This window comes from Microcaecilia unicolor, chromosome 11 (genome assembly GCF_901765095.1).
Source record: "Microcaecilia unicolor chromosome 11, aMicUni1.1, whole genome shotgun sequence".
In the NCBI taxonomy this organism is placed as follows: domain Eukaryota; kingdom Metazoa; phylum Chordata; class Amphibia; order Gymnophiona; family Siphonopidae; genus Microcaecilia; species Microcaecilia unicolor.
Window position 1 is genome coordinate 130,991,126 of NC_044041.1, and position 13,199 is coordinate 131,004,324.

At 47.7% G+C, this 13,199-nt stretch overlaps 1 protein-coding gene across 1 annotated transcript in view; it reads left to right on the plus strand.

Annotated features, from left to right (window-relative positions):
- Nucleotides 1-13,199, plus strand: part of KAT5 (lysine acetyltransferase 5) — a 319,317-nt gene that overhangs the window by 81,008 nt on the left and 225,110 nt on the right. The window contains exon 3 of the mRNA XM_030220227.1: nt 1,647-1,715. Coding sequence (XP_030076087.1) covers nt 1,647-1,715 — 69 coding nt within the window. The remainder of the gene's footprint in view (nt 1-1,646; nt 1,716-13,199) is intronic.

The window sequence follows — 13,199 nt, forward strand, 5'->3', positions numbered from 1 at the left end:
GGCGGTATATCAAAACCTAATAAATGATAAGAGGCTATACTGATATTTCAGTAGTAAAACGAGACTCAACATAGACTTCACAAGGACCTGCTAAACCCTTTATTCAAGCATATGAAAAAATGGTTCTGAGTGTTTTAGAAAAATTAGAGACAAATAAAACTTGAATGTACTGTAATAAGGAAAGGTAGAGGGACAAGGCAGTGTTGTCCCTTCTTTCCTTTATTTGTATTTACATTGGATCCCTTGATTAGAGAATTTGATGAATTCTTTACAGCATAGTTATAAAATGGGTCTGTGTGATTGTTCCAGATGTACCAAGACACATGCATTTGACATGTAGCACGTGCATTTCGCCCCATTCTGCAGCTCACATGCCAAAGCCCCTCCTCTTATGCATTGGGAAAACCTCACCAGACCTACTCGAACGAAGCCCTGGTAGTCTAGTGTAGGTCAGGCAGCAGTGATCCCCCAGTTTCTTCTTCCCATGTGGCTCTACAGTTCTAAATGGTGGCCGCAAACTCTCGCAAAACTAGTGTGAGAAGTCGCAGCCACCATTTTTAGCCTTGGAGCCAGCACGGGCAGCAGTTTCTGGAGGATCACTGTTGCCCGAACTAGTACCCTAAGCCACCAGGAGAGAGGGGGGGGGCATTGGAGAGGGAGGGGGCAAAGAGGGGGAGAGGTGCTGGACAGGAGGTGGGGAACAGAGAGATCCAATGAGAAGGGTGAGGAACAAAGAGGGCGTGGAGGGGGAAAAGGATTTGGGCAGGGGAGAACAAGGAAAGAGGTACCAGGACTTACAGGGAAAGAGGGAGAGGTGCTGCTCCTGCAAAAAGGAGACAGAACAGGAGCAAGGGAACATAAAGGAACACTTGCTGGACCCCTGGTGGAGCAGAGAGAGAGATGGTGGCCGGGGGAGGGGGAGAGAGAGAGAGAGATTCTGGCACGTGGATGGGGGTGAGGTGGGGGGAATAGGGACACAGAGATGGGAGGTGCTGAGTCAGATAGATGGGAATGTAGAGAGAAGATGGATGGTGAACATGGAGAGAAAAGAAGTGCCAGATGCATAAGGAGTCTGGCAAGATAGTTAAGAGAAGAAAGAGGAAAGCAGAATCCTAGGACTAACGCAATAAGAAACATAAAATGACCAGTTAACAAAGGTAGCAAAAATGTTATTTTCTATTTATTGATTGGAATATATCAGTTTTTGGAATGTTCATCTGCCAGAACTAGTTTGACATGGCTAGAGCCCACGAGAAAAACCTCACTCATTGGCCTTCAATCTCCATCATTGCAGTAGTAAATCTCCAGTATTATGAGCTACTTTGGCATCTCTGCTGTTCATCAATAAAGTGGTCTCAGTTTCTGGTTCTTACGTAAGCCTCCTTTATGCTATTGCTGATACTCTTGAATTTCATTAATGTTTTTGCCTCTATCACCTCACTTGGAAGGCCACGTCATGCATCCACTACCCTCTTTATGAAGACATATTTTCTGATGTTACTCCTGAACCTACAAGAAACTTTTATTTTTCCTCTGAGACAGGTTTACGTCTTGTGCAATGTGTATTCCTTTGAGAGAGGGAAAATAATTTTGGTGTGTGTATATATATATATATATTTTTTTTTTTTGTCTTGTTTTTCCCACAGCACTGGCAGAAATCCTCAGTGTTAAGGATATCAGCGGGAAGAAGCTTTTCTATGTCCACTACATTGACTGTAAGTAGCAGGTGGTGCAGGGAAATTGGGGGGAGGGGGCACATATTAAACTTGCTCAGTGATCTGGGCAAGCAGCCAGAGAAACCCTTGTCTGTCCTTCCTTTGAGGGGCAAAATCAAGCTGCTTCTGATCCTTCTGTTCTCTTTTTTGTATACACCCAGTTCCCCAGAGGTTCACCTTGTGCAGTATGCATATATTCACCAGTGGGAAACACAATTTTGTGAAAAAGTGGTTTGTAATTTGGGAAAGGAATCTTCTACTGTTTCTACTAAAGCTTGGGAAGATGTAAATTGTTAATTTATTTGAAATGGTTCCTTTTATCGTAAACAATTTTTCTCAGAGGACAAGCAGGCTGCTTGTTCTCACATGTGGGGCCAGCGTCCACGGCAGCCCCAGGAACGGAGATTTTTTCTAGTAAAATCCAAAGAGCTTTGCGACAGTCAGCAAAGCACGGGACGGACGCACTGCGCATGCGCGGCCATCTTCCTGCCCGCGCGCGTCTGTTCCCGCCTCAGTTTTTTCTTTTCCGCGGTGCAGAGTGGCAGCATGTCGATCTCTCCCTTAGGTCCCAGGAAAAACTTAAGCGCCTTTTCATGTGCTGTTTGCCACCTTTTTCTTGTTTTTTTTTCTTTTCTAGTAAAAAAAAAGAAGCCAAATCCCTCTTTTTTCCTTAGTTTTGTCCTTAATAAGTTTCCTTTCGGTTCCGTCGCGGCCTTTTGGGCCACCCGTCCGTGGTTCCCTTTTTTGTGCCCTAAGTTGGCACAATCGAGCCGTTTGACTTCACCGCTGCGATTTTTCCGCTGATGTCATCAAAGCCTTCCAGCGGCTTCAAGAAGTATGCTCGGTGCCAGCGGTCGATCTCGGGCACTGACTCGCACTCCTGGTGCATTCAGTGCCTTGGGCCCGACCATCGCCCAGACCCTTGTAAGTTGTGTCTTAGCTTGAAAAAGCGGACACAGGCGTCGAGAAGAGCTCTTCGGGACCGTCTTTTTGGAGCTCCGTCTGATTCGTCGACGTCGGCACCGGGGATGGCATCGACATCGGGCGCGCAGGTAATGGCTGTCCAAACTTCCCCTGTAGCTGGAAGTAGTGAGCTGTCGGGTGGGTCTCCACCTGTCTCAAAGGCTCCTGCTGTGCAGGGCCACCCTCTGAGGAAACGTGTGGATTCCACGTCCTCCTCATTGTACCGAGGAGGTACTTCAAGCGAAGGCGAAGAAGCATCGGCACCGGTTCTCCCCTCGAGACATGGTACCAGGGGAGCTCTGGGGCGTTGAGGGATTCGGCACCCGGAAAGTGCCGACGCCGGGAGGAGCGCTCACCCTCCATACAAGAGGTGTCGGTGCGTTGATCTTCGGACAGCCCGGCATCGCCTCCCAGGCCTTCGCAGATTCTGACTTCGACTCTGGTACCGGCCCCACAAACTTCCTCGACAGCGACTGGAGGAGAGCATTCGAGCCATTCTTCCAGGTCTCCTGGAAGGGCTGCTGCATCAGTCTGTTCCGGTACCGGAGGTGCTTGCGCCCTCGGTACCGTCGATGGAAGCGGCGGCTGGCTCTGTGCCTGTGGTGAGGTCACCGACACCGGTACCGCTTGCGGCATCAGCCTCGGCTGCCACTTAGGTTGACTCCCCGTCGACGTTGATGGAGGGAGCTTCATCGCCGCCAGCATGGGAGTCGACCTCTCGACATCGCCATCAAGGACATGGTTCCTCGGCGTCGAGACGGGCCCGGTTTCAGAATGTAGTTCGTGAGCTCTTGTCTGATACCGAGGGGGATGCCTCCTGGGATGAAGGGGAAGACCCCAGATATTTCTCTTCCGAGGAGTCCTTGTGGTCTTCCTTCTGATTCCACTCCTCTCCTGAGAGGAAGCTTCTTCTCCATCAGAGAGTCTGTCCTTCTCCTCCTTTGTCCGGGAAATGTCTGTGGGCATTCCCTCCCTGTTGTAAATGAGGATGAGCCCAGGACTGAGATACTTGAGGTCCTGGACTATCCTTCGCCACCTAAGGAGTTATCCACTGCCCTCTGCATAATGTCCTTAAGGAGACATTGCTGAGGAATTGGATGAAAACCATTATCTAATCCCACCATTCCTAAGAAAGCGGAGTCCCAATATCGGATCCATGGAGAACCTGAGTTGATGAGGTCGCAGTTACCTCACGACTCTGCGGTTGTGGATTTCGCTCTCAAGAGAGCCAGAAGTACTAGAAATTTCGCCTTGGCGCCCCCTGGGGCGAGAGGCTAGGACTTTAGACTCTTTTGGGAGAAGGCCTACCTCTGTGCTCGTGTCCAAAATTCAGTCCTACCAGCTCTACACGAGCATTCACATGCAGAACAATGTTAAGCAACTGGCGGACTTGGTGGATAAGCTCCCTCTGGAGCATTGCCAGGGCCTTTTCAGGAGGTGGTTCAGGCAGCTGAAGGCGTGTCGTAAATTCCTGTCCAGGGATGCTTATGACACTTTTGATGTTGCATCCAGATCCGCTGCTAAAGGTATAGTGATTCGCAGACTGTCATGGCTGCGTGCCTCTGACATGGACAATCGGACCCAGCAGCGGCTTGTGGATGTCCCTTGCTGGGGGGATAATATTTTTGGTGAGAAGGTCGAGCAGGTGGTAGAGCAGCTCCACCAGCGAGAAACCGCCCTCGACAAACTCTCCCACCGGGCGCCTTCAGCATCTACCTCAATAGGTAGACGATTTTTCAGGGGAAGGAGGAATGCTCCCTATGCTTACAATAAACGTAGGTACAATCCACCTTCCCGACAGCCTTCTCAGTCTCAGCCCCAGCTCGCTTGTGCACGTCAACAGCGTGCGCCCAGACAGGCCCCTGTAGCTCCCCAGCAAAGCAAGGGATGGGCTTTTGACTGGCTCAGCTGAGCATAGCCCGCCATAAACGTACCTGTGCCGGACGATCTACCGGTCAGAGGGAGGTTAACATTTTTTCACCAAAGGTGGCCTCTCATAACCGCCGACCGGTGGGTTCTTCAAATAGTCCGGTTGGAGTACTCCCTCAGTTTGATCTTCAGACCTCCAAATTGTCCACTGGGAGCTCAGTCTTTCAGCTTCCAGCACAAGCAGGTACTTGCAGAGGAACTCTCCACCCTTCTCAGCGCCAATGCGGTCGAGCCCGTTCCACCAGGGCAAGAAGGGCTGGGATTCTATTCCAGGTACTTGTGCAAAAGAAAACAGGGAGGGAAGCGTCCCATCCTAGACCTAAGGGCCCTGAACAAATATCTGGTCAGAGAAAAGTTCAGGTTGGTTTCCCTGGGCACCCTTCTTCCCATGATTTAGAAAAACGATTGGCTATACTCTCTGGACTTAAAGAATGCTTACACTCACATTCCGATACTTCCAGCTCACAGGAAGTATCTGCGATTCCGTCTGGGAGCACAGCACTTTCAGTATTGTGTGCTGCCCTTTGGGCTCGCCTTCGCGCCCAGGGTGTTTACAAAATGCCTTGCGTTGGTTGCAGTGTCTCTACGCAGACTGGGAGTGCATGTGTTCCCTTATCTCGACGATTGGCTAGTGAAGAATACCTCAGAGGCAGGAGCTCTACAGTCCATGCAAATGACTGTTCGACTCTTGGAGCTACTAGGGTTTGTCATCAATTACCCAAAATCCCACCTTCTTCCAGTTCAACAACTAGAATTCATAGGAGCTCTGCTGGGCTCTCAGACAGCTCGGGCCTATCTTCCCAAGACGAGAGCAGACAACCTTCTGGCTCTCATTTCCATGGCCAGGGCATCTCAGCAGATCACGGCTTGGCAGATGTTGAGACTTCTAGGCCACATGGCCTCCACGGTTCATGTGACCGCCCATAGGCACACCTGCACTTGAGATCTGCTCAATGGACCCTAGCTTCCCAGTGGTATCAAGCTGCGTGGAATCTAGAGGATGTGATCCAGCTGTCCACCGATTTTCACAATTCCCTTCAGTGGTGGACAATTCGATCCAATTTGACCCTGGGACGTCCCTTCCAAATTCCTCAGCCTCAAAAAGTGCTGACCACGGATGTATCTCTCCTGGGGTGGGGAGCGCATGTAGATGGGCTCCACACTCAGGGAGTTTAGCCCCTCCAGGAGTCAGGTCTTCAGATCAATCTGCTGGAGCTGTGAGCGATCTGGAACGCTCTGAAGGTTTTCAGAGATCGGCTGTCCAAATTATTCACATTCAGACAGACAACCAGGTTGCCATGTACTATGTCAACAAGCAGGGGGGCACCGGATCTCGCCCCCTGTGTCGTGAGGCCGTCCAGATGTGGCTTTGGGCTCGCCGTCACGGCATGTTTCTCCAGGCCACGTATCTGGCAGGCGTAAATAACAGTCTGGCCGACAGATTGAGCAGGATAATGCAACCTCACGAGTGGTCGCTGAACTGCAGAGTTGTTCACCAGATCTTCCGAGAGTGGGGCACCCCCTCGGTGGATCTTTTTGCCACTCAGCTCAATCACAAGGTCCCTCAGTTCTGTTCCAGACTTCAGGCCCACGGCAGACTACCGTCAGATGCCTTTTCTCCTTTATTGGGGGAAGGGCCTCCTGTATGCGTATCCTCCCATACCCTTGGTAGGGAAGACTTTGCTGAAACTCAAGCAGGATCGTGGAACCATGATTCTGATCACTCCCTTCTGGCCGCGTCAGATCTGGTTCCCTCTTCTTCTGGAGTTGTCCTCAGAAGAACCGTGGAGATTGGACTGTTTTCCAACCCTCATCACTCAGAACGAGGAGGCGCTTCTGCATCCCAACCTCCAGTCCCTGGCTCTCACGGCCTGGATGTTGAGAGCGTAGACTTTGCCTCCTTGGGTCTTTCTGAGGGTGTCTCCCGAAACTTGCTTGCTTCCAGAAAAGATTCCATGAAGAGATGTTATTCTTTCAAATGGAGGAGGTTTGCTGTCTGGTATGACAGCAAGGCCCTAGATCCTCGATGTTGTCCTACACAGACCCTGCTTGAATACCTTCTTCACTTGTCAGAGTCTGGTCTCAAGACCAACTCCGTAAGAGTTCATCTTAGTGTAATTAGTGCTTTTCACTATCGTGTAGAGGGCAAGCCTATGTCTGGACAGCCTTTAGTTGTTGTTTGCTTTTGTCAAAGCCCCCTGTCAAACCTCCACCAGTGTCATGGGATCTCAACGTCATTCTCACCCAGCTGATGAAGCCTCCTTTTGAGCCACTGAATTCTTGCCATCTGAAGTATTTGACCTGGAAGGTCATTTTCTTGGTGGCGGTTACTTCAGCTCGTAGGGTCAGTGAGCTTCAAGCCTTGGTAGTGCATGCTCCTTATCTCAAGTTTCATCACAACAGAGTAGTCCTCTGCATGCACCCTAAGTTCTTGCCGAAGGTGGTGTCGGAGTTCCATCTGAACCAGTCAATTGTCTTGCCAACATTTTTTCCCCGTCCTCATACCCGCCCTGCTGAACGTCAGTTGCATACATTGGACTGCAAGAGAGCATTGGCCTTCTATGTGGAGCAGATCAGACAGTCCGCCCAAATGTTTGTTTCTTTTGATCCCAACAGGAAGGGAGTCACTGTCGGGAAACGCACCATTTCAAATTGGCTAGCAGATTGCATTTCCTTCACTTATGCCCAAGCTGGGCTAACTCTTGAGGGTCATGTCACGGCTCATAGTGTTAGAGCCATGGCAGCATCAGTGGCTCACTTGAAGTCAGCCACTATTGAAGAGATTTGCAAGGCTGCGAAGTGGTCATCTGTCCACACATTCACTTCTCATTACTGCCTTCAGCAGAACTCCCGACGCGACAGTTGGTTCGTGCAGTCGGTGTTGCAGAATCTGTTTGAGATCTAGAATCCAACTCCACCCTCCTAGGCCCATTTTTGTTCTGTTCCAGGCTGCACTCTCAGGTTAGCTGTTTCTTCGGTCAATCTCTGTTATGTCCTCGCCGTTGCAATGCCTAATTGGCCTTTCTTTGTTGTTTTGAGTGAGCCTAGGGGCTAGGGATACCCTACATGTGAGAATAAGCAGCCTGCTTGTCCTCGGAGAAAGCGAAGTTACTTACCTGTAACAGGTGTTCTCCGAGGACAGCAGGCTGATTGTTCTCAGTAACCCTCCCACCTCCCCTCTGGAGTTGTTTTATTCTTTATTTGCTTTTAATTTAACTGAGGCGGGAATGGACACGCGCGGGTGGGAAGATGGCCACGCATGCGCGGTGCATCCGTCCCGCGCTTTGCTGGCTGTCGCAAAGCTCTTTGGATTTTACTAGAAAAAATCTCCGTTCCTGGGGCCGCCGTGGACGCCGACCCCACATGTGAGAACAATCAGCCTGCTGTCCTCGGAGAATACCTGCTGCAGGTAAGTAACTTCGCTTTATTGAACAAGGAAATAAAGTACAAGAATTCAAACAGAAACACGTGTTGTTCAATATTTTACAGTTTGCACGTCCAACCCAAACTCCACACCTCCCACCCCATTCTGCACATTCAACATATTTCAAGATTGTGAAGAGTATAAATCTTTAGCTAGATCAGAAAAACTAAACAACAAACAATTAAACAACTAGTTTAAGTAAAGATATCAAATGGATACAGAATGATGAACATACAAAAATACACCATTTATATCTTCTTTACTGGATCACACCCCATTCCCACCCTACCATAACCATTACTTTAAGCTACAACAGAGATGACCTGTTATTTGGACTCTTATGACTCCAGGTCATCAATGGAATGATAACATCTTCTTTCCTAAACCCCTCCCCACCCCACCCATGCAGAGAACCTCAAAGCAAACCTTGTACCAAACTGTTTGTCTTAGGAAACGCTTGGGAACCTATTTAATACAGCACTTCTTGCTTTATGGGAAATATTTTGCAGATAACTATTCCAGATAGAGATGAAGGCCCTTCTTTTCTTTGGGGAAGTCTCAGCTTCCCAAAGCATTAACTCATGGAGTCTGTTTCTCTAATACCAAAAAGAGGATGGTTCTTCTTGCATCCAATACTTAAGTATACATTTTTTCCCCAATGCATAAGCTTTACAAAGTAGGAGACATGAGTTTTTGTCAGAGATCCCATAAGCCTCCCATTTATTTAGTAAGACTCGTTTCCAGGAAGAAATTACCTGTTGTCCGAAAAGAGTCCCTAAATATCTATGAAGTGATCTCCAAAAAGGTTGAGCACCATCACAACTCCAAAAGGCATGAAAAAAGGTATTGTGTCGTCCGTCGTGTCCCCCCCCCCCCCCCCCCCCCCCCCCCCCCCCGCTTGCATTTGGAACATTGAGCATCAGATACCCATCCTGCTCTAACAGCCTGAGATTGTGATATATACCCCCTATGGAGTATCCGATATTGACTTTCCTGGAGCTCCGAAATGACTCCTTTTAGAGAAAAGAAACAGTGTGTAAAAATTCCTTTTAGCCTGAGAGGCTAGCCACTTGTACAACCTAATCTCATTTCTCCAAATTAAATATATCTGATCATCTTTAATTTTCCTCCATTGACGTTCCAAATTTCTACATTGTCGCTTTTGAACTGCCAGTTGCTCATTATACCAAGGATTATCATATATATATATGATACTAGTGAAACTCTCTTTTTAAGATTTTTGAGAAGCTAATTAGCACAGCCAGATTATCAGTGATTCCAGAATCCCTGCAGCCTAGTGTAGATGATCAAGCCAAGTGTTTTTGGATCTAAAGTAAATAAAATAAAGCAATCAGTTAGACTTGAAGGTGCTTTAATTCCTAATTCAGTCAAATTTAATAGTATTTCCGCAGATAGGTAATGGGCTAGATTTGAGCAGGTTTTAACTGATGAGATACATAAAATTATAGTTAAACTATCGAAAAAATCATGTATGTTGGATAAATGTCCCTCTTATTTGTTATATAAGTAGTAACAAATGGAATTCTAATGTGGTTGACTGAGTTTGTGAATTTTCATCTTCAATTAGAGAGATATCCGGATAGTCTGACTGATATAGTGTTGACTCCCCTTCCAAAATCAATGGGAGCTGACCTGGTATTGGTTGAAAATTATCGTCCTGTGGCTAGCAAAATTACTTGAATTTTCAGTGAATGAACAGTTATAGAGGTTTATTGAATTATATGATATTTTACATAAAACACAACACGGTTTTAGACCAAGTCATAGTACGGAAACATTTCTCTTAGTTCTCACTTCCGAAGTAAAATAAATATCTGAGTAGAAGACAACAGATAGTTTTGCTCCAGTTTGATGTCTGCAGCATTTGATGCTATTAATCACTCGTTGTTATTACTTAGATTAAGGGCCCTGTTTACTATGCCGTGCTATAGGCACTCACATTTTTAACATGCATCGCTAGCGTTTAGCATGTGCTAAAAATGGTAGCATGCCATCCTAGATCTGCTTCAATCCGGTTTTCGCCCTCTACACTCGACAGAAACGGCACTCACTAAAGTCTGTAATGACCTGTTCCTTGCCAAATCTAAAGGTCACTACTCCATCGTCATCCTTCTTGACCTATCCGCCACTTTTGATACTGTCAATCATAATTTACTTCTTGCCGCACTGTCCTCATTAGGGTTCCAGGGCTCCGTCCTTTCCTGGTTCTCCTCTTATCTCTCCCACCGTACCTTCAGAGTACATTCTCATGGATCTTCCTCCACCCCCCTCCCGCTCTCTGTTGGAATTCCTCAGGGATCTGTCCTTGGACCCTTTCTTTTTTCAATCTACACCTCTTCCCTGGGCTCGCTGATCTTATCTCATGGTTTCCAATATCATCTCTATGCTGAAGACACCCAGCTTTATCTCTCCACACCAGACATCACTGCGGAAACCCAGGCCAAAGTATCGGCCTGCTTATCCGACATTGCTGCCTGGATGTCCAACTGCCACCTGAAACTGAACATGGCCAAGACAGAGCTTATTGTCTTTCCACCCAAACCCACTTCTTCTCTCCTTCCACTCTCTATCTCAGTTGATGGCAACCTCATCCTCCCCGTCTCATCTGCCCGCAACCTCAGAGTCATCTTCGAATCCTCCCTCTCCTTCTCTGCGCATATCCAGCAGATAGCCAAGACCTGTCGCTTCTTTCTCTCTAACATCAGCAAAATTCGCCCTTTCCTCTCTGAGCACACCACCCGAACTCTCGTCCACTCTCTCATTACCTCTCGCCTTGATTACTGCAACCTACTCCTCGCTGGTCTCCCACTTAGCCATCTATCCCCCCTTCAATCCATCCAGAACTCTGCTGCACGTCTTATCTTCCGCCTGGACTGATATACTCATATCACCCCTCTCCTCAAGTCACTTCACTGGCTTCCGATCAGGTACCGCATACAGTTCAGGCTTCTCCTACTAACCTACAAATGCACTCAATCTGCAGCCCCTAATTACCTCTCTACCCTTATCTCCCATTACGCTCCTACCCGAAACCTCCGCTCACAGGACAAATCCCTCCTCTCTGTACCCTTCTCCACCACTGCCAATTCCAGGCTCCGCCCTTTCTGCCTCGCCTCTCCCTGTGCTTGGAATAAACTTCCTGAGCCCATACGCCAAGCCCCCTCCCTGCCCATCTTCAAATCCTTGCTCAAAGCCCACCTCTTCAATGTCGCCTTCGGCACCTAACCATTATACCTCTATTCAGGAAATCTAGACTGCCCCAATTTGTTTGACTGCACATTTTTGTCCATTAGATTGTAAGCTCCTTTGAGCAGGGACTATCCTTCTTTGTTAAACTGTACAGCGTTGCGTAACCCTTGTAGCGCTTTAGAAGTGTTAAGTAGTAGTAGTATTAAACAGGGCCCTAAGTGAATTGGGAATAGTATATTCAGGTGTCCTTTTATAAAGGCACTTAAAAAAAGTGGCCTGCAGTAATGTGGATGCATGCTGGACCTTGAAAAAAATGTTGTTTTTTTTGTGCTGGGAAATAGACGTACGGCAAAATTAAAACCAGCATTTCCATTTACAGCTTGAGCCCTTAACGCCACCCATTGATGTAGCAGTAAGGGCTCACGCGTAACCTACACAGTAACCGTCCAGTTCACACCACTACTACTGCTATTAGCATTTATATAGCGCTACCAGATGCATGCAGTGCTGAACATTTGACATAGAGAGACAGTCCCTGCTCAAAGAGCTTACATAGTAACATACATAGTAGATGACTGCAGAAAAAGACCTGCACGGTCCATCTAGTCTGCCCAACAATTTAAACTCATATGTGCTACTTTATGTGTATACCTGACCTTGATTTGTTTCTGCCATTTTCAGGGCACAGACTGTAGAAGTCTGCCCAGAACAAGGCCCACCCCCCAACCACCAGCCCCGCCTCCCCCCACCAGCTCTGCCATCTTACAATCTAGGTAGAACAGGCAGACAAGACATTACGTGCAAGGGAATGCCCCTGCGATAGAAAATAGAAAATTATTTTCTACCATGGGTTTTCTGAGCATGCAAAGCTCGGAATTATCACCTGGCGCACGTGCTAGCCAGGCGGTAATACCGATTTGACCTTATGCGCCTTTGTAAAAGGGCTCCTCAGTGTTTATTTGGTTTGAACAATTTCTGGTTTCTAGATCCTACAGTATAAAAGGTAGATTTGGGAATTCTTTTACTTGGAATCTGGGTAGCGGTGTCCCACAGGGTACTCTGCTCTCTCCTTCCTTATTTAATATTTAACCAAGTTCATTGGGCAACTATCTTTCAGGTTTAGGAATTTTTGTTTTATCATATGCAGTGCCGTAGCAAGGGTGCCTGACACCCGGGGCGAGTCGCCGCTGCGCGCACCCCCCCCCCCCCCCCCCCCCCCCCCCGGGTGCAGGGCACGGCGCACCCTCCCCCCCCCCCGAAACGTACCCTCCCCCCCCCCTGAAACGCACCCTTACTTTGCAGCGGGGGGGCAGGCAGGAGGGCCGATCCACCCACAGTGCACGTCACTGGGAGCTGCGTCGGCTCTGCTGCTTCCCTGCTTTCTCTGCCCCGGAACAGGAAGTAACCTGTTCCAGGGCAGAAAGAACAGGGAACCAGCAAGCCGACACCCCCCCAGCGGCGTGCACCCGGGGCGGACCGCCCCCCCCCCTTCTTACGCCACTGATCATATGCCAATGATATTTTTCTTTTATGCCCTGCTTCGGCAACTTTCTCAGATACAATTGTCATGGTACAGAGTTACATCTCGCTTATTGATGAATGGACAACTGCACATTTTTAAAAATTGAATAAACAAGACTAAGCTTTTATGGTTTGGAGATTTTGATCATCTCCCAGCTAAAACAATAATATTACTTTCTGGAGAATAATTGACAATTGATAATCATTATAAGGTTTTGAGGCTTTGTTTTGGATTCTGAGCTATCATATGAAAAACAAATTAATGTACTTTAAAAAAAAATTCTGGCTTAGACAGTTAAGAGCAATTAGATCCTCATTATCTCAGAGTAATTTTAGAATTATTGTTCAAGCAGTATTGCTTCCACAGTTGGACTGTTGTAACTCTCTTTATAATAGCGTTTCAATGGGATTGCAGAAGTGTTTACAATTTTTGCAAA